The sequence below is a fragment of the Panthera leo genome, chromosome A3 (assembly GCF_018350215.1).
Source record: "Panthera leo isolate Ple1 chromosome A3, P.leo_Ple1_pat1.1, whole genome shotgun sequence".
Taxonomy (NCBI): domain Eukaryota; kingdom Metazoa; phylum Chordata; class Mammalia; order Carnivora; family Felidae; genus Panthera; species Panthera leo.
In genome coordinates, this window is record NC_056681.1 from 27,366,390 (window position 1) to 27,392,136 (window position 25,747).

Below are 25,747 nucleotides of genomic sequence, written 5' to 3' on the forward strand. Positions count from 1 at the left end.
AATAAGTGAATACATTAATAAATAAATCCAGAGCAAAGCAAAAAAAAAAAAACTTTATTATGTGGAGAATCAAGGTCACAGAAGAAGTAGATACATCTCTTGCCCCAGGATGTCCGAAGAGGTGGTGTTTCTGGTTTAGGAAGAGTGGAGACCAGCGGAGCCAGCCCCTGACTCATATCTGGATTGTAAGAAGTGTGGTGGTGGGTAAAATAACATAGTCCGTCTTCCCATCAGGCTGTACCAAAAAGGAAGGTGACTTTGGGGCTTTCTTGTGTTTTTTGTTTTCGCCTTCATTAACACAACATAATTTCCCATTTCGACATGCCACTTCGTAGATTTCCCCCATCTCGCATTTCTTCCGGCAGTAGCCTGTTATATTACTAAAGCATTTCCTGGGTCGTGCCGTATCTGTGCACAGAAAACAACATTGGACGCAGATTAGTTCCGGAGGCAGAGTAGAAGGCGTGTGTGGTTCCCGTAAGTTTTGGCCTCCTGTGGTTCCAAAGTCAACCATATGCTGGTGAGAGAAAACGAAGCGCCTCCTCCTGGCAAATCATCCCAAATTAAGGACATCAAAGCCCCAGGCTCCTAGCCAATACCCAGTTATCTCTGAGAACATCAGAACCTATATGACCAGAAAAGAGAGACCAACGCATGGTTACCAACTGTTGTTATGTCCCACCCCTGGGCTCTGGCAAATCTGACTCTGTCTCCCATGCCCCAAAGTCAGTACTCGCTCAGCCTTACCCGGGTCCAGTGTCCCCAAAGAGTGCCAACTTGCCACCGTGGCATGACTCAAAGCCAAGTTAACCTTTAAAAGAGTATCACAGACAGGGCTTTTTAAGTTAAGAGAGACAGTGGGTTTCACAGTCATTGACACGGGCAGCAGAAATCTCCCTTTGCCAACACCTTGTGGGTCTCCGCAATAAATGCTGCAGAGAACTTCCTTTATCCAGCCTCTGTGTCTTCATAACCATGCTCCTCCTGGCTCTGCTCTCTCTCTCACTCTCTCTCTCTCTCTCTCTCTCTCTCTCTCTCTCTCTCCTCCTTTTTGTCTCAAATAAATGTGTTGCCCAGGGAATCAAACCCAATTCCATGAGTACCCATCTCCCTAGAGATCCAAACTATTCGGAGTATTGTACGGAGGTCCTAAATCGCCTGTTTCTAATCTTTATTTGCCCCTGTACCCATATTTGGACAAGCTCACAGAACAAAGAGGGAGAAAAGAGACATTTCCTCACATGAAATTCAATCATTATGAAACTGGGTCATCCATACTCAATCGACAGATGAGAAAACTGAAATTCAAAGGGAATAATTAGCTCGGTTCATACAACTAATCAGTGGTCAAGATATATTTTAACTTCACATCTACATGATTCCAAAGCTTGTACTGTTCTCATTACTGTTGTAGCATAGGCTGAAAATGAGTTTGGACGGAAAAAGGCATGGTGAGGTTCCTGTGTGAAAACTATGTTCAATTACAAAGATCATTCTAGAGGATGGGTTCATGCCTCCCTTTGGAAAGGACTTCCAAGAGTACAGCCCTGATGTCTTCTTACCACCCTGAATGCTTTCTTCTAAGACACAGACTCAGGGGGAGTGGGTACTTTTGATGACATGGGCAAGACAGCAACAATCTGAAGGCCCTGGCCCCGCTCCTACAGACAGAGTAGTATCTCCTAGGGTTTCATGGTACATTTGGACAAGTTACCTGCTGGTAGGACCTCAAAGGGCAGCACAATGAGAACCAGAAACAGCTTCATGTTTACAGACTTCCCAAGAGAAACAGGCAGCACAATTTCGTTGCCCGGCGATCTCTGTCACACACGGTCTTTCAAGAACGAAACTAGAGTTTTGGGTGCTATCAGCATTCTGAGCTCTCGTTTTAACCCATATGGACGGACAGGAAATCCAAGTCTACCCTACCTTCATTCCCATATTTGGAGTTCACAGTTACAGAATGTTCCATCGCATCACACCCACTCTTCTTTACTCAGGATGTGAGCTCCCAGAGAGCAGGAACATTGATTTCTCCACCTGGGCCATCAGCCCAATTGGTTGGTCATATGTCCTTATTTGTGTGAGTCAGTCCTAGTTTATTCCTCTTGTTCCAATGTCCCATCCAGCTGGTGCCAACTTTTACTCGCAAAAGTAACCCATTTGGAAGATTAAGTAAATCATTAGCTGATAAAGGCAGACAGATACACACATCCAATAGTAATTTTTTTACTGTATGAAACTATTGTAGGAAAAATAGTATTTTTACGTATGAAACTTCCAGAAAGTCATCTAGTCTTAATGCATCTTAAGACTGCCTTAAGGTTTGCCCAGATAGATTGGTATTACTTTGGAGTCTCCAATGAAGTCTTCTCCAGTACAGAGCAATTCTACAAATGAAGTCTTTCAAAAGAGCAAATTAAAAAAAAAAAAAATCAGATCTCATTAGTACAGTGTTCAACGCATTATGAACTAGTCCCTGCTAGTCTCTGCTCACCTCTCTAGGCATTTTAGAGAACCACTTATGTTTCTGCCAAATTGGTGTGGGTGCCTCAACCCAACTTGTTACTTCCACAACCTGTTTCTTTGCACATTTAAATCTCTCTTGGGGCGCCTGGGTGGCTCAGTCGGTTAAGCGGCCGACTTCGGCTCAGGTCATGATCTCGCAGTCCGTGAGTTCGAGCCCCGCGTCGGGCTCTGTGCTGACAGCTCGGAGCCTGGAGCCTGTTTCGGATTCTGTGTCTCCCTCTCTCTGACCCTCCCCCGTTCATGCTCTGTCTCTCTCTGTCTCAAAAATAAACATTAAAAAAAATTAAAAAATAAATAAATAAAAAATAAATCTCCCTTCACAAATTTATATCATGCTCTCCCATCCTGTCCATCAAGCTGGCCCTATTGAGCTCCTAATTTTCCTTCCAAACCGAGTTCAGTCATCTCCACGACTGTGAAAGTTTCCCTTGACCCAACTAAATATGCTGCAAACTCCCTTCTTTTGTCAACACTGTATCTTGTCCATATTTTTGGTGGCGGTCACAATACGTCACGTTCCAATTATTTGTTCATCTGTAATAATCTATGAGCCCCTCAAGGGCAGGCCACTGGCCTTGTTCAATTTGGAGTTCTTAATGCACAACACAAAACCCATGCTATATTCTCAGTGTGTAATTACGGAATGAATGATTGCAAAGAACCAAACAAATTATTGCTCTATAAAATACCCAAGACAGTAATGAAGTTAATTAAGACATTTCCTAAAGAATTCTGTTTACCATGTTTTCCAATTTCTGGACACCAGAACTTTGAATTTACAGTAATTAGTAATTACAGTAATTTTGAATTACAGCCCACCCAAATAGCTTTCCGTGACCACAAAGAATCTGGGAATATGTGAAGGCTGAATAAATATTTGTTGATGATAATGAAACTTGTATCACAACACAGGGTTCAGGCTACAGCTAGGGTTAGGAATGAATACTGTGTATAGCATATTATGTTTGCCAGTAACCAGAGTGAATTAAATTTGTCAAGGAGGAGGAAGTGCCAAATGCTACTGATATTTCAAGATGAGGAACAAGAATTGACCAGTGGCCCCACCAGATCTGTACTAGTCCCACCAGTACCTCATTGGTTTCAGCTCAATGACCTCTTACATGTGCCTACTATATGACAAATGCATTTTGTATACATCACTTACTTTAAGCCTTTGCATTTATGAAGTACAAAATTAATACCTCTCTCTTTCCAGTTGGAAAACTACGATTTAGGGAATTGCTAATGTGTCCAATGTCACACAGCTAGTAGGGAATGAACTAGGATCAACCCAGGTTGATCCCATGATCAACCCAGGTTCTCCATGAACCTAAAAGTAAAGGCCTTAGCTATTAGCTAACTTGCCTCTTTTGGGCAGTTGCCTCCTTTGGGTCAGTCTTTGAGAGGCCAAGACAAAATATTCAAATACAAGATGTTGCTTTGTTCACAAAATTTATTGGTCATGCACTTGACTGGACATCCTCCCACCCACCTCCTTATATCCCACTCACCACTCGGAGAGCAACCTATATTGAGAGAATTCGTATTTCTGATTTTCACAGGTGACATTGTTACATCCTGGAAGTAATATCTCTTGCCTGCTTGAATAGATTCCTAAGTCTTTGTTGGTCAACTCCTTGTCACCTGTGTCAACTCTTTAATATCAGAGAGATCTTTTGCAATCCTTATGGGGCACAAAAAGCACACAGTCTCATTTTCAAAGCCCTTTGTGGCTAAGCAAGAGATTTCCCCTTGAGTAGACAGGGATGCATAATTAAATGTTGCATTTTAGTTGTGGTCATTAAAAAGAAAAATCACCCATCAACGTTTGTAACTGCACCTCCCACTGTGACCCACAGTCATACAAATTGCTTTTAATACCTTACTTATAAATGAACTTTAAATGTGTTATATTTCTTAGAAATATCCTCTGAATTCTACTCAAGATGTTATCTTCCCCAAATGTTGAATAGGCTAAATCCAGACAAGGAATAGGATTCCTAATTCCCTCTTACAAAGACTGGAGGACTCAAGCAAGATTCTTCTGTTGTTCTTTCTTTAGAGATGTGAGGAAGTTGAATTAACACTTCATGCTAGAAAAAATCAGACACACAGACAAACAAAAAAGGTGAAAATAGACCACCCATACTCTTGCCTCTGTTGTTAACATACTGATGTTTAGCCTTCTAGACATCACACTCCAAAAGTCATTTATTTTGATAACTGTGTAAGAAGTAAGATGAAATAAAGTGAGCTTGCTTGCTTTTCAGCCACTCAGTTTAAAATAGAGTCTGCTAGTCAACACTCCCTGGGCACACACACACTTATAAGCATACAAAGTCTACATTCATCTCTCTGATTCAAGAAACAGGCCTATTGGCCAAGCAGACATGACCCAATACAGAAGAACCATATTCGGCTATGTTTGCTATCCACCATTATGCCTAAATATATGCCACCAGATAGTTTCAGAAAAATAAAAAATATAAAAGAAGAACTTAAATGAATAAGGATAAATAACTTCAAAGGAAATAAAGCTAATAATGAGGACAAAGGAGAATTATTAAAAATGATAAGAGTGACAGATTTGACTACATAAAGTGCGTAACATCTTTATAACAAAATGCACGCAGGAGAGGGTTCAAGCCAGTGTAAGACCTGGGTCAGGTCATGGTCTCACAGTCATGGGATTCAGCCCTGTGTCGGGCTCCATGCTCATCATGGAGCCTGCTTGGGATTCTCTCTCTCCCTCTCTCTGTGCCCCTCCCCCACTCTCTCTTTCTCTCTCTTTCCCTCTCTCAAAATACATAAACTTAAAAAAAAGATAATCAGAGTAGAATAAAATTTATAAATGCATTCTATACCATAAAAGGATTAAAATCCATAATATATAAAGAGTGTTTACAAATCAATAACAAAATGACAAATGACCCAGTAGAAAATAGGCAAGCAATATCATAGAAACAAAGTATGTATGTGCTTCTTGCAGAAGGTTGATATAAATTTAGAAATACAATGTTCATTTTAAGAGAATCTGCTTTTAATCCATAAATTGTCTCACAAAATAGATTTATTAGGTTAAGACTGAGGGACCCAATTAGGATTGCAATTTGCTGTATATTACTGTTCATTCTCATTCCACTGCACTCCTGAGGCCCAAGTATACCAGGAATGTGTCATATTTTATGAAATGCACATTTGGAACTTTTGTGTGTGTGTTTGCACAATAAGTGTGAAACATTACACAAAAAGCATACAAATGTCTCGTGATAATACCAGTTCACAAACGATATTTGCTTAAATTCTAAAGATATAGGTGCTGGGGGGGCCTGGGTGGCTCAGTCAGTTAAGCGTCCAACTTTGGCTCAGGTCATGATCTTGCAGTTTGTGAGTTGGAGCCCCGTGTCAGGCTCTGTGCTGACAGTTCAGAGCCTGAAGCCTGTTTCAGATTCTGTGTCTCTTCTCTCTGTCTGTCCCCTGCTCTCGCTCTGTCTCTTTCTCTCTCAAAAATAAACATTTAAAAAAATCGTTTCAAAGATATAAGTACTTTAAGTAGCTTTAAATATGCCATTTAACCATTGCTCTCCTTTTCCCCCCCCCCCAGAACTATTAACAGATGAAAGTATATGAAATAAACAATGTCGTGATTTGGTCTCCTTGCTGCAGTGTGTTTCAGATCATATTATAAAATCAAAAATGAATCTGAAGTTTTATTTGTTTTTGTTATTTTCTTTTTTTAATTTTTTTTTCCACATTTTTTTATTTATTTTTGGGACAGAGAGAGACAGAGCATGAACGGGGGAGGGGCAGAGAGAGAGGGAGACACAGAATCGGAATCAGGCTCCAGGCTCCGAGCCATCAGCCCAGAGCCCGACGCGGGGCTCGAACTCACGGACCGCGAGATCGTGACCTGGCTGAAGTCGGACGCTTAACCGACTGCGCCACCCAGGCGCCCCTGTTTTTGTTATTTTTTTGAGAGTTAAATAATACCATGATATGTGGATAGAGAGGTATCACCAGTGGCTTTGATGCGGCATTCCATAGCATGCCAAAGACAGACTTTTCTCCAGGTGAGATGTATGGCTACCCATGTCTGCCTGATTCTTCGAGGCTTTTATTGATAAGAACTATCAGGTCAGAGGAACACAAGATAAAAGAAAAAGATCATATGTTACTTATGAGAAATAAATGGTTAACTGATAATTAGTGAATCTGGTTTCAGCAGATTGGCCTTAGAGATGGTCAGAGTAAGTCTCTAGTAATAATGATTGAAAAACTTGAAGTGACTTTTTTTTTTAAGTTCAAAGAGTGTCAGATAGGGGCACCGGGGTGGCTCAGTCAGTTAAGTGTCCGACTTTGGCTCAGGTCATGATCTCACAGTTCGTGGGTTCAAGCCCCACATCGGGCTCTGTGCTGACAGTCTGGAGCCTGGAGTCTGCTTCTAAGTCTGTGTCTCCCTCTCTCTCTGCCCTTCCCCCACTTACACTCTGTCTCTCTCTCTCTCTCTCAAAAATAAATAAACATTAAAAAAGAAAAAAAAAACATAAGCAGAAGAAACCAGATCTGTCAATCAACCAACGACATGCCAGATGCCTTCATGTTTCACCTTCTGTGTATCTAAACCCAAGTTGATCTCAGCTAAATATTTCTCTTCTCCCTCAATAATAAAAAAAAATTGATAGTAAAAACAAACATGTTATAGAGATTTTTCTCAATTTATAATGAAGTTGCATCCTGATAAGCCCATTCTAAGCTGAAAATATCATAAATCAAAAATACATTTAATATACTTAGCCCACTGACCACCATAACTTAGCCTAGCTGACCTTAAATGCGCTCAGAGCACTTACATCAACCTGCAGTTGGGCAAATCATCTAACGCAAAGCCTATTTTATAATAAAGCAGTGGATATCGCGTGTAGTTTCTTGACTACTGTACTGAAAGTGAACAACAGAATGGTTGATGGTTACAGCATGGCTGTTAAGTATATCGGTTGTTTACCCTGACGGTCGGTCGCAAGGCTGACTGGATACTGCCGATACCCAGCATCAAGAGAGAATATCTTACCACACATCACTAGCCTGGGTAAAGATCACAATTCAGGGGCGCCTGGGTGGCTCAGTCGGTTGAGCGTCTGACTTTGGCTCAGGTCACGATCTCGCGGTTTGTGAGTTTGAGCCCCGCGTCGGGCTCTGTGCTGACGGCTCGGAGCCTGGAGCCTGCTTGGGATTCTGTGTCTCCTTCTCTCTGCCCCTCCCCCACTTGTGAGTGTGCTCTATCAAAAATAAATAAATGCAAAAAAAAATTAAAATAAATAAATAAAGATCACAATTCAAATTCAAAATATGGTTTTTACTGAACATGTATCACTTTCGCAACCACTGTAAAATCAAAAAGCCTAAGACAAAACATTGTAAGTCAGGGACCATCTATATGTGAAATTTTGAGTTCTAAAGGTAGGAAAAATTGCATTAATAATATTTATGGTAGGAAGAGTAATGGTCCCCTAAAGATGTCCACATTCTAATTCTCAGAAGCTGTGCATGTATGTTACATGGCAAGGGAGAGTCATGGTTGTAGACAGAATTAAGCTTGCTAATCAGCTGACCTTAAAATAAGGAGACTATCTTGGATTAACTGGATGGGTCTCATGTGATAACAAGGATCACCTAAACGTGGAAGAGGGAGGTAGACGAGTCAGTGTCAAAGAAAGATCTGACAATGCTATGTAGCTAGCTTTGGAGAAGGAGGAAGGGGCCATGACCAAAGAATCCAATCCTCTAGAAGCTGGAAAAGACGAGGAAAGATTTTCCCTTAAAGACTCCAAAAGGAACACAGCCCTGCTGACACCTTGCTTTTAGCCAAGTGAGACCCATTCCGGACTAACTGCAGAATTATAAGATGGTAAAGTTGTGTGGGCTTAAGCCACTAAATTTGTTGTAATTTGTAATTGCACCAATAGGAAATGAAGACAATATTCAATCTCATGTCCAGAGGTCAGGCTCCTTCCAGTGATCTAGAACAATTCCATTACTCAGCCGAGTGATTATAACAAAGCACGTACCGTCAGAAAGGGCATATTTTGCCAGCAAGCTTCCAAACCTGAACCGACACTTTATTCACACAGGACAATTGGTATCATCTAGCCCAGAAAGTAAACCCTGAAATAACTCATTTGCAGGGGTTTTTCTCTGAGAGTTTTAAAACCTAAATTAGAGACACAGGGGCACCTGCCTGGTTCAGTTGGTGGAGCACACAACCCTTGATCTTGGGGTTGTGAGTTCAAGCCTCACATTGGATATAGAGATTACCCTTTAAAAAATAATAAAATATTTTAAAAATAAAGAAATCAACTAGAGATACATTCATCCTTTGAGAGAACAATCCAGAGAGATCTGAGGTACCTCTAGGCCAGGTTATGGAGGAAAGCCTATGTTCCCAGAAGGAGTTCACATACACCTTCAGATGTTCAGAAAAATGAAGAAAAAAAAAAGATTTTTTTCAATCAAAATAATTTTAGGGTAAAAATGTTATTTTGAAAACTCATTTACTGAGAGAGCAAACTAGGTATGTAGGTAATGGCTCAACAAAATACCTACTTCATCTGGAGTTTTTCCATATTGTTTTAGGTTGAAAACAATAGTTACAGATAATTATAAACTTTTGAAGCAACAAAATTGTTATACCTCAGAGAGCATGTATAAACTTTCAAGGTTAGTCAAAACTGGGTTCTTAATCCATTCCCTTCGTATCAGCCCAAGAGGCAACAGAAGATGTTAGGCATATTTTTCCCAGCTGAAACACTCCATCCAGTATTCCTGCAGCCCCTGAAAAACCCACTGCAGTCATGCTTCCTCCCCCTTTCTTCCATCCTTTCCACTGTCGAATTCAGAGTTTGCATTTATCATGACGAGCACTGAGGAATATATAGAATTGTTGAATCGCTAAACTGCACACTTGAAACTAATGTAACAATGTACGCTAATTATAATGGAACTAAAATCAAAAACATAAGTAAACAAACAAACAAACAAATAAAATGAAAATGAAAACATTCAGGTAGTTTGGACTTCGAGCACCACCTAGTGGCCAAAGCAAATCCTCTCATTAGCCGCCCAAGCATTCCAAACTCCAGAACTTCAAGGCAGAGCCCCAGCCATGATGAACATGTTTCTATGATTGTTCTTCATGGTCCGTGGACATCTAGAGACTTCAAAACATTAACAAAAGAATTTTCTAATATCAGGGAAAACCTTTAAAAATTCAAAAGCAACCATTATAGTTTTTACCCTGTGTAGGCAACTCTAAACAAATTTGTGTGCACAATATCTTCTGAAATTAAAAATCAGGTATAAGGAGAAGCAAGTTGTCCCAACCACACCACTAGCCATTTTACATCAAGCAAATGCTATGTTAGAAAAAAGCTCTAGAGGCGCCTGGGTGGCTCAAGTCGGTTAAGCATCCGACTCTTGATTTCAGCTCAGGTCATGAGCTCGTGGTCATGGGACTGGGCTTCCCCACACTGGGCATGAAGCCTGCCTAAGATTCTTTCTCCCTCTACTGCTCGGGTGCTCTGTCTCTCTTTAAAAAGAAAAAAAAAAAAGAAGGAGAAGGAGAAAGAGAAAGGGAAGAGGAAGGGGAAGGGGAAGGGAAGGTAAAACTCTAAATTGAATGGTCCTGGAGTGAATTTTTTTTTAAATCAGTTTTATTATACAAGATATATATCTTTAGTTAAAGCTAGATACTCTGATTCACAAACATGTCACGACCTTTAATAATGCTTTCTCGGATATGGGGTCAGGTTTCTTGGCTATGTTTTTAACAGATGACCTATTCTGTTGGAAGTTAAAACCACAGTCTATGACAATGGAAGAAACTCTTGTATCCACGGAACAGAGACCTCATGTGAAAAACTAAAAGCTTTTCCTTTAAGATCAGGAAAAAGACAGGCGTGCCCACTCTCACCACTTATCCAATATAGCATCAGAAGTCCTAACCAGAGCAATAAGGCAAGAAAAAGAAAAAAAGGACATCCAAATGGGGAAGGAAGAAGTAAAACTGCCATTGTTTGGGGATGACAAGATATTATATACTGAAAACCTTAAAGATTCCACACAAAAAAAACCTTGTTATAACAAATAAACAAATTCAGAGGGGCACCTTTGTGGCTCAGTCAGTTAAGTGTCTAACTCTTGATTTTGGCTCAGGTCATGATCTTACAGTTTGTGGGATCAAGTTCCGCATCAGCACTTATACACATGTTCTCTCTCTCTCTCTCTCTCTCTCTCTCTCAATAAGTAAGTAAACAAACAAACAAACTTTTTAAAAATCTGTGGCATTACTGGGGAACCTGGGTGGCTCAGTTGGTTAAGGACCTGACTTTTGGTTTTAGCTCAGGTCATGATTTCATGCTTGAAATCCATGGCCTGGAGCCTGCTTCGGATTCTGTGTCTCCCTCTCTCTCTGCCCTTTCCCTGCTTGTGCTCACGCTTGCTCTCTCTCTCTCTCTCTCTCTCAAAAATAAATAAACATTAGAAAAACATTTTTAAGATATATACAAGTCTATACAACCAACTTTTAATCTTAGTTTCTTCTGGAGAGGGAGATGAGAAGGGTTTCAGGGATAAAGGAAACAGATCCCTGGTCTGTGAATCAATGAGGACTCAAATTCACAGCCTTGCTAGGTGATCCTTTGATAACTCCCTTTTCTTTCTTCAGCTTCACTTTCCTGTCTGTGACATAAACGTTGGACTAGATGTCCACCCCAGTTCTTGTATTCTAAGCTATTCGTTCAGCTTATCCCCCGGGATAAAAATACCCCTTTGTCCTTTTAGGAAAGACCCGCTCTGTAATTTGGGGAGTGCATGAGATCATTGGGAGTGGAGGTTGTGTCCTCACCACATGCACTGGTAACTGAAGCAGACACCTAGATGCTTCATCCTCTACTTCCCCTACTGGCCACCCCCCACCCCTCCACACCTATGCCCCACTCCCTAGCTCTACCTTCTCCTCCTGGCTTCCTTCCCTATCACCTCCCACCTGTTCTTACAGAACTCTCTTGCCTAGTCTCTTTGCCCCCCCTCGTGTACTCCAACAATCAGAGTGATTCTTTTCTAATCTATTTTGTTTCTAAAATGGCAAGGTTCTATATGACTTTATACAAAAATTAAACTAATCTAGAAGTATATAACGGAGAAAGTGAAAGCCACACACTGCCCATAGCACTAAAGAAAAGAAGATCTAGGGGCGCCTGGGTGGCTCAGTCGGTTAAGCGTCCGACTTCAGCTCAGGTCACGATCTTGCGGTCCGTGAGTTCAAGCCCCGCATCGGGCTCTGTGCTGACTGCTCGGAGCCTGGAGCCTGTTTCGGATTCTGTGTCTCCCTCTCTCTCTGACCCTCCCCCGTTCATGCTCTGTTTCTCTCTGTCTCAAAAATAAATAAACGTTAAAAAAAAATTAAAAGAAAAGAAGATCTACAGTGAAGACTGGGACTCAGCCCACAAGAAACACCTGTAAAACATCCTGTTTACTCCTCTAGAGGGAGCTCTAGGACATTCGTGTGCTCCTTGATATGGTAGTAGATTGTTGTAAAGCCTTATGGTCCTGGAAAATGCATTACGCCATTCTATTAGCAAGTATAATGCTGATCTATCCTAACAAGGGGCATTATGATGTGCAGTAGCACAGGGACTGGGTTCACATTAGCTCCATTGCAGAAAGGCACTGCCACGATGTCACTTGTAGAGGCCACCATCATACGCATCAGTAAGCTGTCCTACCGGGATCCACATCTCCCGCTGTAAGGAGACCTTAACCCTGATCATTTAACAACTTCATATACTTTTTTTTCCTTTTTTTCTTGTTTTTTTAATTATTTTTTTATTTTTTTAAATAGGCTTCACACCCAACACAGAGCCCCAACACAGGGCTGGAACCTAGGATCCTGAGATCAAGACCTGAGCTGGGATCAAGAGTCGGACACTTAACCAACTAGGCCGCCCGGGTGCCCCACAAGTTCATACACTTTCTTTATGTTTCTCATTAACAGACCATTGAGGTCCAGACTATTGGTGCCAATGGATGGAAACACAAGGAAATCATAACTGATTCTTAAAAGCCTCTTCCCAGAAGTGACACCAATCATTTCACCTCACACGTTATTGGTAAGAACGAATTATATGACTACACTTAGATGCAGGGGGAATGCGACATTGGCAACCTTTTCCAACTGACAGTTATATACTATGGAAGGGGAGGGCGCGTTTCAGGGGAAAGCTGGACAGAGTGGCCACAGGTATAGAGGAGGGTTGAAAGACGCAGAGAGGTACAGAGGAGTTGAAAGATGCTGGGTAGCTAAAAGATAGTGCCACATGTCTATGACAGGAGGGCACAGACACCAAAAGAAACGAGTGAACACTCTTTTCTTATTTTACAAATAACAATCACCAAAAAAGAAAGCACAATTTGTTACATATTCAAGCATTCAACAAGAAGAGACATTTTTGCGTCAACATGCTTCCAGAGTCTAAATACCCAAGTAATCATGTGGCTAGGTAATGAGGACTCCAACCAGTTTGGGATTACATAGAGTACCAATGTATATTGCATTGTACTAAAATGGTATGTTTTCTTTGTATTTGCTATTGTAACGCAAAGAATCGTGGTTCATTGTCCCAAAACAAATAGAACTGTGTTCAACTTGCTTATCTGCTATCATACAGCTTTATAAACGAACCTATCTTGTTTCTGACACTTACACAAATTTCGCCTCCGGAGAACTACAGGCGCACACACTCTGCACCCACCCCATGATCACCCGTGCAAATTTTCAGTCCCCTGCATGCCAGGCTGTCTTCCCGGGGAGATGGGAAATCTCTTGTAGGTCTTTGCTCTCTGGACGATGGCAGAAGGGTATGTGCGTAAGTGGCTGCAGAGCATGCTGTGCCCTGGGGTGCCCTGGGGTGCCCTGGGGTGAGGGCCCGTTCGTAGGACTAGGAGAGATAAGTCACAGGTACAAAGAGATTGGGATCTGTCTGCCCAGACAGAAGGGTTATCAGAGGCTCCCCGAAAAGTTCACTGTACTTCCCACACTGGACTACCTTGATCCCTGAAATCGCCCTAGTCATGTGACCTAGATGAAGGAATTGACCTTGTTCAAGCTCTCCTTCTTAAGGTCTTTTATCTTCTAGTCCCTTGACCTGGATTTCCTGCACAATTTCTTTATTCCTCATCTCATTTCATGGGACAATAACTTCGCTAGGACTCTAACAATAGGGACAGGAGAAAGGGAAGGAATAAAACAAGGCTGGGGGGCATCACACAGTAGGAAGCAAATATTCTATGGGCACCAACCATGCACTGAATGCCACTTAAGTTACCACACTTAAAACTCGTAACACTTTCGGGGAGCCTGGGTGGCTCAGTCAGTTGGGCGTCCGACTTCAGCTCAGGTCACGATCTCGCGGTCCGTGAGTTCGAGCCCCGCGTCGGGCTCTGGGCTGATGGCTCAGAGCCTGGAGCCTGCTTCCGATTCTGTGTCTCCCTCTCCCTCTGCCCCTCCCCTGTTCATGCTCTGTCTCTGTCTCAAAAATAAATAAACGTTAAAAAAAAAATTAAAAAAAACACAAAATTCATAACACTTTCGAGTTTGGTGTCATTGCCAGAGTTTTTTAAATTTGGAAACTGAGGCTCAGAGGCTTGACAGGACTTCTCCAGGGTCTCATTAATGTGTGAGCAGCGTAAGCTGAATGGAATCTGTTCTGCCTAACTCTGCCTCCTGGGATTACACCCAGTCACATCTTCAGCTCCCTGATTTTGTTATTATGGAAGCCTTCTCCTTGAATTCATCAAGATATATACTCCCTTGACTCAAGTACATTTCATGTGTCAATCAGACTCTTCCTTCCTCGCTTTTCTTTATCAGCGGCAACTCCATGACTGATCGCTTCAACTGCTTTCTTGCCAACATCTTAAGAATCCAAACACTATCATTTTCTGCACCTATCTGTAAGGAAAAAGTTCAACCTTACCTCCTTTTTTTTTTTTTTTTTTTTTAATATTTATCTTTAAGAGAGACAGACAGAGCAGTAGAGGGGCAGAGAGCGCGGGAGAGAGGATCAAAAGCGGGCTCAGCACTGACAGCAGAGAGCCCAATGCGGAGCTCGAACTCACGAACCATGAGGCCATGACCCCAGCTGAAGTTGGACACTTAACTGGACTGGATCCCCAGATCCTTTTAAGTGTTTGCCTTCTCAAAAAGAAAAAAAAAAAAAGAACAACTGATAAGAACGCTGGATAAAATCACAAAACTTTACAGATTAGTGGCATCTGAATTTGTCATTTTCAATCTTTACAGAGCCCTCAGCAGCAGCCATTGAACTGCCTGTTTGCCTCACTCAACAGAAGGCTCAATGAAAGTGAGAGCAGTACCTGGTTTTGCTCACTATTTTAAACCACTTTAATGTAAACCCCATGACGGTAGGAACTCTTTGTGGTACATACTACTGGCCCCTGAGACAGTTTCTAGAATGTGATACATGCTCAATAAATAACTAATGAGGACATTAAACGAAGAAGAGCTTAAAATGGTCAACAGTAGTCCAGGGCTTAAAGAGACTTGCTTTGGAAGTTCCAATGAAGCAGAGACTTGAGAAATCAGTAGGAGGTTGCTTATGAGAGGAGCGGGAAAGGACACTATCAGAGAAAAACTGAATGGCATTCCTAAGATCCCTCCTTCATACTTTATACGCTGTTCTGAATATGCTCTCTACTCAGAGCTCTCCCATTCTCTCCCGTCCCACGGTCACACCCATGAATACACACAGATTCAGTCTCTGTGTTGCAACCAAATGTACTTCTGCTGTTGAAGGTAGCAAGATGGTGGAAGAAGAGGCCCCTGGATCAAGTCCTCCCCACAGAAAAACAAATTAGCAAATATCTACAGACAAGATGCCTTTCTGAAAATCCCAGAGTGAGGCTGAAGCACCAAAACCAAGGAAACCTACTTTAGAAAGGTAAGAGGAGCAGGTTCACTTTGACCAGATCAGCCCTCCCCCAGGCAAACAGGGTGCCACACCAAGCATGATCTCCTGGGCCCACAATTTCTCCCCAGACGTTTAGCCTCCCCAGCATTTCTGGGTCCCTCCTTGGGAGCCCACTTCTATCTCGGAGAACACCGGGACAACTGACAGACCTAGACCACAGCAAGGCAGCTGGAACAAAGAAGGGGTGGGGCTCACAGTGACCAGCACTGCATTGCAACCACGTTGCAGCCATGACCTTGCCCAAACAGAGAGGCCGGGCAGTGGCTCCTCCCACCTGTGAAGCCAAGTCAACAATCCCTCTGGCCAGGGAACACAGTCAGCATTTCTGCCCGGGAGGGTCCTCAGCCCATGGTCCAACCCAGATGCAGAGCACAGTCCATGGCCCTGCTTGGCCGTGGTACACAGTCAGGGACCCTGCCCAACCACAGAGAACAGCCAGTGACTCCGAGGGGCCAGGGAGCAAAGCCAGCACCCCAACCGGTCACACGGCACAACCCGCAACCCTGCCCAGTGTCAGACCACAGCCAGTAGCCCCACCCAGCGATGAAGCACAGCCTGCAGCTTCACTTGCACATAAAATCCAGCTAGAAGCACCATTTCATCAGGGAGTACAAACTGCAACCCCATCCAATCAGGGGTGGCTGCAGGAACTAGCCAGTGGCCCTGCCCAGTTATGGAGCCCAGCCAGCGGCAGCGCTCCACCAAGGAGCCCGGTGAGCCCAGAGACTGGCACTGCCTGACCGTGGATCCCAACAGGCAACACTTCCCCACCACGGAACCCAGCCAGCAGGTGGGAGGCCAGCCACCAGCGTTACCAAAGCTCACAGCACAGGCAGGAGCTCCATCCGACCAGAGACCCCACAGCAAGCCCCACCTGCCAGTGAAAAGTCCAGAACCCCAGGCTGAACCGACTTGTGAAGGTCCTTCCGTGCCAAACTGAACCTGTATCGACTGGAAGAGGTGATTGCGTCCTCAAAGGCACAGACACCACTACAAAGATACAAGCATCACAAAGAATCAGGGAAACATGGCACCACCCAAAAAAAGTAATAAGATTCCAAGGGTGCCTGGGTGGCTCAGTTGGTTGAGCGTCTGACTTCAGCTCAGGTCATGATCTCACGGTTCGTGGGGTCGGGCCCCGTGTCAGGCTCTGTGCTGACAGCTCGGAGCCTGGAGCCGGTTTCAGATTCTCTCTCTCCCTCTCTCTCTGCCCCTCCCCCACTCACACTCTGTCTCTCTGTCTCTCTCTCAAAAATAAACATAAAAAAAAAAAAAAAGTAATAGGACTCCAATAACCAACCCTTAAAAATAAAGATATGTAAACTGCCAAAGAATTCAGAATAATCCTCTTAAAGAAGTTGAGTGAGGTGTGCCTGGGTGGCTCAGTCGGTTAAGCGTCCAACTTCAGCTCAGGTTGTGATCTCAAGGTCTGTGAGTTCAAGCCCTGCGTCGGACTCTGTGCTGACAGCTCAGAGCCTAGAGCCTGCTTCAGATTCTGTGTCTCCCTCTCTCTCTGCCCCTCCCATGCTCTTGCTCTGTCTCTGTCTCTCTCTCTCTTTCTCTCTCTCTCTCTAAAAAATAAATAAACATTTAAAAAGAAGTTCAGTGAACTGCAAGAAAACATAGACAGGCAATAAACAAAATTGGGAAAGCAATACTTAAACAAAATAAGTTCAAAAAAAAAAAAAAAGGAAATCACTTTTAAAAAATTCCTAGAGCTGAAGAATTTCATAACCGACCAAAGGCACAATCCATGAAGAAATAGTTGATAAGGTAAACTTCACTAAAATTAAAGACTTCTGCTCTGCAGAAGACAATGTCAGGAATATGAGAAGGCAAGTCACAGACTGGGGGAGAATATTTGCAAAAGACCCATGTGATAAAGGATTGCTATCCAACATATACAAAGAATTCTTAGAACTCAGTAATAAAAATAAATAAATAAATAAACAACCCAAGTAAAAAATGGGCCAAAAGCCTTCACAGACACTTCAACAAAGAAGATACACCGATGGCAAATAAGCGTGCGAAAAGATTCTTCACATCATTTGTCGTCAGGGAAGTCCAAGTTTAAGCAATCGTGAGATATCACAACATACCTATCAGAACGGCCAGAATCTAGACACCAAAACGCCAGATCCTGGGGAGGCTATGCAGCAGGAACTCTCCAGCGTTGCCGGTGAGAATGCAAAATGGCACAACCAACTTGAAAGACCAAAGCCAATCCGGTGGCTTCTCACAAAACTAAAGACACTCTTACTGTACGATTCCACAGTTGTGGTTCCTGGGTACAGGTATCCCCCACTTCCCAAAAGTTCACGGTACACCACTTTGCTTGTACGAAAGCCCCCCACGAGCGCTGTTTTCACTAGCCAAAAGAAACCCGAGGAGGATTCTTCCTTCCACAAAAAAAAAAGGCAGAAAGCGAAGCCAGCATTCAGCGTTTGTTTTGCAGCCAGCTGGTATGGAGGCGGTGTGCCCCCGAGTAACAACAGTGGCCCCGTCAAACTCCTGCCCCCGGACCTACACTCGGCATCTCAGCGTCAGGCCACCAGAGCCAGAAAGTGGGTCTGTGAGCATCTGTGCCTTGTCTCGATTTATTCTGTGCATTCATTGGCAAGGTGTGTCCTAAGATATCGGAAAAGCCTAAGAGAGGTTACTTTTGGGGTCTGGGAACACCCTCAAATTTTCTCATATAAACTAATGGTAACTGTCTCTTCATTTTACACCATGCCATCTCACAAAAGATTTCACAGGAACGCTCCACTTTTGGATACTGCGGGAAACCTGTACTTACCTAAAGGAGTTGAAAACTTAAGCCCACACAAAAACCTGCAGACAGAAGTTTAAAGCGGCTTTTTTCATAATTTTGCCAAAACGTGGAGACGACCAAGATGTACTTCAGAAGGGAAATGGATAACGACTGCGGTGCGTGCAGACAATGGAAAATTATTCCATGCCAAAAAGAAGTGAGCTAGCTAGCAAGCCATGAGAAGACATGGAGGAAATTTAAATGCGTATTACTAAGGGAAAGAAGCTCATCTCAGAAAGACACAAACTGGGGGCGCCTGGGTGGCTCCGTTGGTTGAGCGTCCTACTTCGGCTCAGGTCAGGATGTTGCAGTTGGTGAGTTCGAGCCCCTCGTCGGGCTCTGTGCTGACCGCTCAAAGCCTGGAGCCTGCTTTGGATTCTCCTTCTCTCTCTTTGCCCCTTCCCCTTCTCTTTGCATCTCCTTCTCTCTCTTTGCCCCTTCTCTTTGCATCTCCTTCTCTCTCTTTGCCCCTTCTCTTTGCATCTCCTTCTCTCTCTTTGCCCCTTCTCTTTGCATCTCCTTCTCTCTCTTTGCCCCTTCCCCACTTGCAGTCTCTCTCTTTCTCTCTCTTTCTCAAAAATAAACACTTTAGGGGCGCCTGGGTGGCGCAGTCGGTTAAGCGTCCGACTTCAGCCAGGTCACGATCTCGCGGTCCGTGAGTTTGAGCCCCACGTCGGGCTCTGGGCTGATGGCCCAGAGCCTGGAGCCTGTTTCCGATTCTGTGTCTCCCTCTCTCTGCCCCTCCCCCGTTCATGCTCTGTCTGTCTCTCTCTGTCCCAAAAATAAATAAAAAACGTTGAAAAAAAAAATAAAAAAAAAAAAATAAATAAACACTTTAAAAAAATTACTGGTAAAGGTAAACATACAGTCAAATTCAGAATCCCTATATATTGCAATGATGTTAAAATCCCTTTTAACAAGTGCAAATCACTGTAACTATAATAACTCGTTAATGGAGACAATACAAAAACATGTGAAAACCTATTTTCTGAAGAGGGGAGAAGTAAAAGTATGAAGTTTTTGTAGCAAACTTAAGTTGTCATCATCTTAAAACAGGATGTTGTAACTATAAGATGTTTTGTGGAAATCACAAAGAGCTGCAGTGTATGCATGAAATGTAAAGGGAAAAGAATCAAAGAATAATACCACTACAAAAAGTCATCAGATCACAAAGGAAGATGGCAAAAGAGGAAGAAATGTTAAAAGTTACTAAAGGAAAGAGGAGAAAGAAGAGGAGGAAAAGCCAACAATTACCAAAATATCAAACTAAAAAGCTTACTCAACAAAGGAAACAACCAATAGCGTGAAAAGGCAATCGACGGACTAGGAGAGAATATTGGTAAATCGTGTAGCTGATAAGAAGTTAAGATCCAAAATATATAAGGAACTCCTACAACTCAGTAGCAAAAGAACAATTAACTTGATTTTTAAAAATGGGTAAAGGACCTCAATAAAAATTTCTCCAAAAACACAAATGGCCAACAAGTATATGAGGTGCTCAACAACACTTACCATCAGGGAAATGCACAAATCAAAACCCCAATGAGATATCACTTCACACCTAGTAGAATGTCTATGATCAAAAAACAGACAAACAAAGCTAACAAGTGTTGGCAACAATATGGGAAATTTTTTAACCCTTGTACACTGTTGGTGGGAATGTAAACTGGTTCAGCCACTATGGAAAACCGTATGGCGGTTCCTCAAAAAATTAAAAATAGAACTCCCCTGGGGCGCCTGGGTGGCTCAGTCAGTTAAGCAGCCGACTTCGGCTCAGGTCATGATCTCGCGGTCCGTGAGTTCGAGCCCCACGTCGGGCTCTGTGCTGACAGCTCAGAGCCTGGAGCCTGTTTCAGATTCTGTGTCTCCCTCTCTCTGCCCCTCCCCCGTTCATGCTCTGTCTCTCTCTGTCTCAAAAATAAATAAACATTAAAAAAACATTTTTTTTTTTAAAAATAGAACTCCCCTAACGATCCACCGACCTATTCCTGGGTGTATATCCAAGGGAAGTGAGATCACGATCTCAAAGAGATAGCCACATTCATATTCACTGCAGTATTATTCACCACAGCCAAAGCATGGAGTACTCTAAATGTCCACTGATGAATGAATGGATAAAGAAAATGTGGTATTTACATATAATAGAATATTATTCCCCCTTAATAAAAAAGGAAATCCTGCCGTTTGTGACAACACGGGTGAATCTGGAGGATATCATGCTAAGTGAAATAAGCCAGACACTTAAGAACAGATGCTACATAGTCCTACTTAAATAATCTAAATTAATAAAACTCACAGAAGCAGAGAGTAGAGTAGTGGTTCCCAGGGACTGGCGTTGGGGGCAGGGAGGGAGATGAAATGGAGAGATGTTGGTCAAAGAATACAAAGTTTCAGTTATGCAAATGTAAGAACTGTAGGACACAGTGCCTACAGTTAACAATACTGCATTGTATACTTAAAAATTTGCTACAACATGGGGAACCTGAGTGGCTCAATCACTTCGGAGTCCGATTTCAGCTCGGGTCATGATCTCACGGGTCTCGTAGTTCGTTGTTCAAGCCCCACGTTGGGCTCTGTGCTGACAGCTCAGAGCCCGGAGCCTGCTTCAGATTCTGTGTCTTCCTCTCTCTCTGCCCCTCTCCCACGCGCACTCTGTCTCTCTCTCAAAAATAAACATTAAAAAAAAAAAAAAAGTTTAAAAAAAGTTTGCTAAAACAATGTATCTTACGTTTAGTGTTCTTATCACTAACTAAATTTAAAAATATATTTTTAGGGGCACCTGGCTGGCTCAGTTGGGAAAGCATGCAACTATTGATATCAGGTCACGAGTTCAAGCCCCATGTGGGGTGCAGAGATTATTTAAATAAATAAAACTTAAATAAGTAAATAAACAAATAATAATAATTTTTTAAATAATGAAAAATAGGCTTTAAACGTAGGAAGAAACTTTTGGAGGTCATATATGTTTATAAGCATGTGGTGCTGATTGGGGTGATGGTTTTATATTTATGTACCTGTCTCCAAACTCATCAAATTGCGTGCACTAAATATGTACACCTTTTTGTATGTCAATGATACGTCAATAAAGTGTTTGTTTAAAAAAAAGAAAAGAAGGGCGCCTGGGTGGCTCAGTCGGTTAAGCGCCCGACTTCGGCTCAGGTCACGATCTCACGGTCCGTGAGTTCGAGCCCCGCGTCGGGCTCTGTGCTGACGCTCAGAGCCTGGAGCCTGCTTCAGATTCTGTGTCTCCCTCTCTCTCTGACCCTCCCCCGTTCATGCTCTGTCTCTCTCTGTCTCAAAAATAAACATTAAACAAAATTTTATAAAAAAAGAAAAGAAAAGAAAGCCATTTTCAGATAAAAGAAAACTAGCAACCCTGCTGTAAAAAAAAGGCGGAAGAACTTTCTTCCAAAAAAGGTAGGTGGTGGGGGGAGGCAAGGAGATACAACAGAGGAAAATAGAAGTTCAACAATGAAGGGAGAGCAACAGAAATGGTAAATATTTTGGTAAATATAATAGACTAGTCTTTCCTCTTAAGTGCTTTAAAATACATATAACAGGGCACCTGGGTGGCTCGGTCGGTTAAGTGTCCCATTCTTGAATTTTGGCTCGGGTCACAGTCTCACAGTTCATGGGATTGAGCCCCGCATTGGGACTCTGACAGCACAGAGCATTCTCTCTCTCTCTCTCTCTCTCTCTCTCTCTCTCACTTTGCCTCTCTCTCTCTCTCTCTCTCAAAAAGTAAATAAACTTTAAAAAAATATATGTGTAAACCAACTAAAAGCAATGACTATAACAGGTCTCATGGGGTTTTTACTATATGTAAATGTAATACATATGACAACATACAGAGGACAGTATAAAGGGACTTATGTAGTGGTGAGAATACTACCTTCCATTCAAATATCAATTCTATGTAGATTATGAAAAGATAAGATTATATATTATAATCCCTAGAGAAATCACAAAAAAACAATATAGTCAAAAAAAAAATCAATGAAAAAATTTTAAAGAGATACTAGAAACATATTCAAATAATCTAAAAGAAGGCAGAAAAGGTGAAACAGGGAGATAAAAAAGAGAGAACAAGCAGAAAACAAAAATAAACCAAAACCCAAACATATTGATGATCATAATACATGTAAATAGTTTAAATACACAAATTAGGGGCGCCTGGGTGGCTCAGTCGGTTGAGCGTCCGACTTCGGCTCAGGTCATGATCTCACGGTCTGTGAGTTCGAGCCCCGCATCGGGCTCTGTGCTGACAGCTCAGAGCCTGGAGCCTGTTTCAGATTCTGTGTCTCCCTCTCTCTGACCCTCCCCCGTTCATGCTCTGTCTCTCTGTCTCAAAAATAAACAAACGTTAAAAAAAAATTTAAAAAAATACACAAATTAAAATATGAATGGATTTTTTCACTAGAAAATTAGAGACCCATGAAAGAGCCATGGCTTATTTTAATATTTTTTAATTGTAGTAAAATAGACATAACATAAAATTTACCATCTCAACCATTTCTAAGTATACAATTCAGTAGTGTTACGTACATTCACGTTGTTGTGCAACCAATTTCCAGAATTCCTTTAATCTTGCCAATCTGAAACTCTTTGCCCATTAAACAATAATTCCTCATTTTCCCCTCCGCTCACTTCCTGGAAACCACACTTCTGCTTTCTGTATCTATGAATTTGACTTCTCTAGGTACCTCACATAAGTGGAATCATACAGTATTTATCTTCCTTGTGACTGGCTTATTTCATATAACATAATGTTATATTCAAAGTTCAGTCATGTTACAGCACGTTTCAGAATATCCCTCTTTTTAAAATCTGCATTATTATCCATAGTATGTATATACACCACATTTTGTTTATCCATTCATCTGTCTGTGACACTTGTGTTCCTTCCACCAGGAATAATGGTGCTATAAATATGAGTGTATAAATATATCTTCTAAACCCTTCTTTCAGTTATTTGGGGTATATACCTAGAAGTGAAGTTGCAGGATCACAGGGTAGTTCTATTTTAGTTTTTTGAGGAACTGCCATGCAATTACCCTTAGCAACTGCACCTTTCTACATTCTCATCAATAGTGCACAAAGATTCCAATGTCTCCACATCCTCACCAACTCTTGCTATTTTGGGGGGTTTTTGATAGTAGATGCCCAACAGATGTGGAGTGGTATCTCAATGTGGTTTTCATTTGCATTTCCTTAATGGTGAATCATGTGTTGAGCATAAATGGGTTTGGATTTGGAGGGAAGGGGGTGTTTCTGGGTTTGTTTGTTTGTTTGTTTGTTTGTTTTGAGAGAGAGAGAGAGAGAGAGAGAGTAGAGGTGAGGGGCAGAGGGAGAGAGAGAATCTTAAGCAGGCTTAAGGGCCTCAATCCACGAACCTGGAATCATGACTTGAGCCGAAATCAAGAGTTGGATGCTCAACCAACTGAGCCACGTAGGCACCCTGATAAATGAGTTTTTTACACTATATGCCATTTACAAATATATACATTTTATATGGAAATATACGTAGTCTCGAAATGAAAGGATGGGAAAAGATATACCATGCAAACACCTGTAAAAAGAAAGCTGCAGTCACTATATCAAAATCCAACAAAGTTAACTTCAGATCATGGAATAATACCAAGGAGAAAAGGCTTGATTTATAAAACAATAATCATATCGTCTTGGGTTAAAAATTATATAACTAAAATACACAGAATCTATTGTGCATAAGTCAGGAGAGGTGGAATATATAATGCTCTAAATCTTTAGAAGGAGGAGAAAGACACTAATTAGATTTTAATAGGTGAGTATGTATGATAAAATTTCTATGGGGCACCTGGGTGGCACATGAAGTTGAGCATCCAACTGCAGCTCAGGTCATGACCCCACAGTTTGCGAGTTCGAGCCTCACACTGGGCTCGCTGCTGTCAGCACGGAGCCCGCCTTGGATCCTCTGTCCCCTTCTCTCTGCTCCTGCCCCAATGCGCTCTCTTTCTCTCAAAAATAAATGAACGTTAAAAAAAAAAAAAAAGCTAAGTTACTGATTAAGTAAATATAGTGTGTGCCTTCCAAACAAGGGATGGGGATAAATTTAAAGTGAAAAATATTTAGTCAATCAAAAGAAAAGCAAGGAGATTTCCAATTCAAGATGGCAATGTAGGAGGGTTCTGAACTCACCTCCTTCCACAGCCACACTGAATCTACGGCTACTTACAGAACAATTTCCTTGGGTGGGTGAGGCGGGGCGAGGACGGTGTCTAGTTGAACAATTCCTATACATTGGATGATTGGGGGAAAAAAACACACTGAAGTAGGTAGGAGAGGCTGAGACACAATCTCATCAGAAATCCTACCTCCAGCATGGCAGGCGTCTAATTGAACACACATCTAGGGGATTATGCAAATACTCTCCAAAGACCGGGGCCGGTGGGCGCCATATTTGTGCTGTTCCTCTGCCTCACTCAGCTCACCAATATCTCCCAGAAAGGAGCTTACACAGCTTCTGACTCCCCAGGTTTTTACTGCTGCCACCAAGGGGACACCTCTCAACTGCCTGCCTCTATTTGCCAGCAGGGCTTACACTCACAGGTCTCACAGGACAAAAACAGAGAAAGATTTCTTAACCCACTACTAACACCAGGGCAGAGCGGACTGAGGTGACCGGCCACTCTGTGAAAGGGGTCTATTAGCTTATCTTCAGAGCTGCAGCTCTGAGAGGAACAGGCTGCTAATTAAACACACATCTAAGGGCCAACTGTAACCCTCTCCAGAGACCTCAAGAGAAAGGCACTTATCTCTGCTCTCTCCCTCTGCTACTATAGAATACGATGCCCAGAGCGGAATTTACGCACACGTATGGGGCCCTAGTTTTTACATCTGGTGCCCCAGTTTTTATGCCTGCCACCCAGGGGACAATTCTTGATTGCCTGACTCTGATGACCAGCAGGGCTTGCATTCATGGGCCCCACAGGACTGTAATACGTGGAGAGACAGTTCTTGGCTGGCTACCAACCCCGTAGGGCACGATGCAGAGACAACAGACTGAAACACATACCCAGTCTTTCTGTGAAAGAAGCTGATTTCTTACCTTGGAGCTTCTGGTTGGGCAAACACCTAGAGGCCTGTTGAGGTGCTCTCTGGGGACAGAGGCTGGTGGACTCAATCTTTGCACTTCCTCTTCCTCCCTCCCTCCCTCCGGGTCACAAGTATCTCCAAGGGAGGAGCCTGTGTGCTCACAGGGCCCCTAAATTTTTGCATCTGCCACACAGGGGACATCTCTCAATCATCTGGCTCTGGTAGTCAGTGGGGCTTGTGCTCACAGGGCCTGCAAGACTGTTACAAAGGAAAAAAGAATTTGTAGCCA

The 25,747-nt window shown here is 42.5% G+C and overlaps 1 protein-coding gene across 2 annotated transcripts; it reads right to left on the bottom strand.

Annotated features, from left to right (window-relative positions):
- Positions 1 to 40: 40 nt before the first annotated feature.
- DEFB128 (defensin beta 128) lies at positions 41 to 25,542 on the bottom strand. 2 transcript variants are annotated; one of them, XM_042930141.1, is made up of 2 exons: positions 1,715 to 1,766; positions 41 to 408 (listed from the first exon to the last, which is right to left on the bottom strand). In XM_042930141.1, the coding sequence occupies exons 1-2, from the start codon at positions 1,764 to 1,766 to the stop codon at positions 173 to 175; spliced, it is 288 nt and encodes a 95-aa protein (XP_042786075.1). In that variant the 3' UTR covers positions 41 to 172. The 2 variants fall into 2 exon arrangements, 1 of the variants encoding a protein (XP_042786075.1); XR_006200162.1 differs by lacking the exon at positions 1,715 to 1,766 and adding an exon at positions 25,472 to 25,542 and having other exon boundaries at positions 333 to 408.
- Between the last annotated feature and the right edge of the window lie 205 nt (positions 25,543 to 25,747).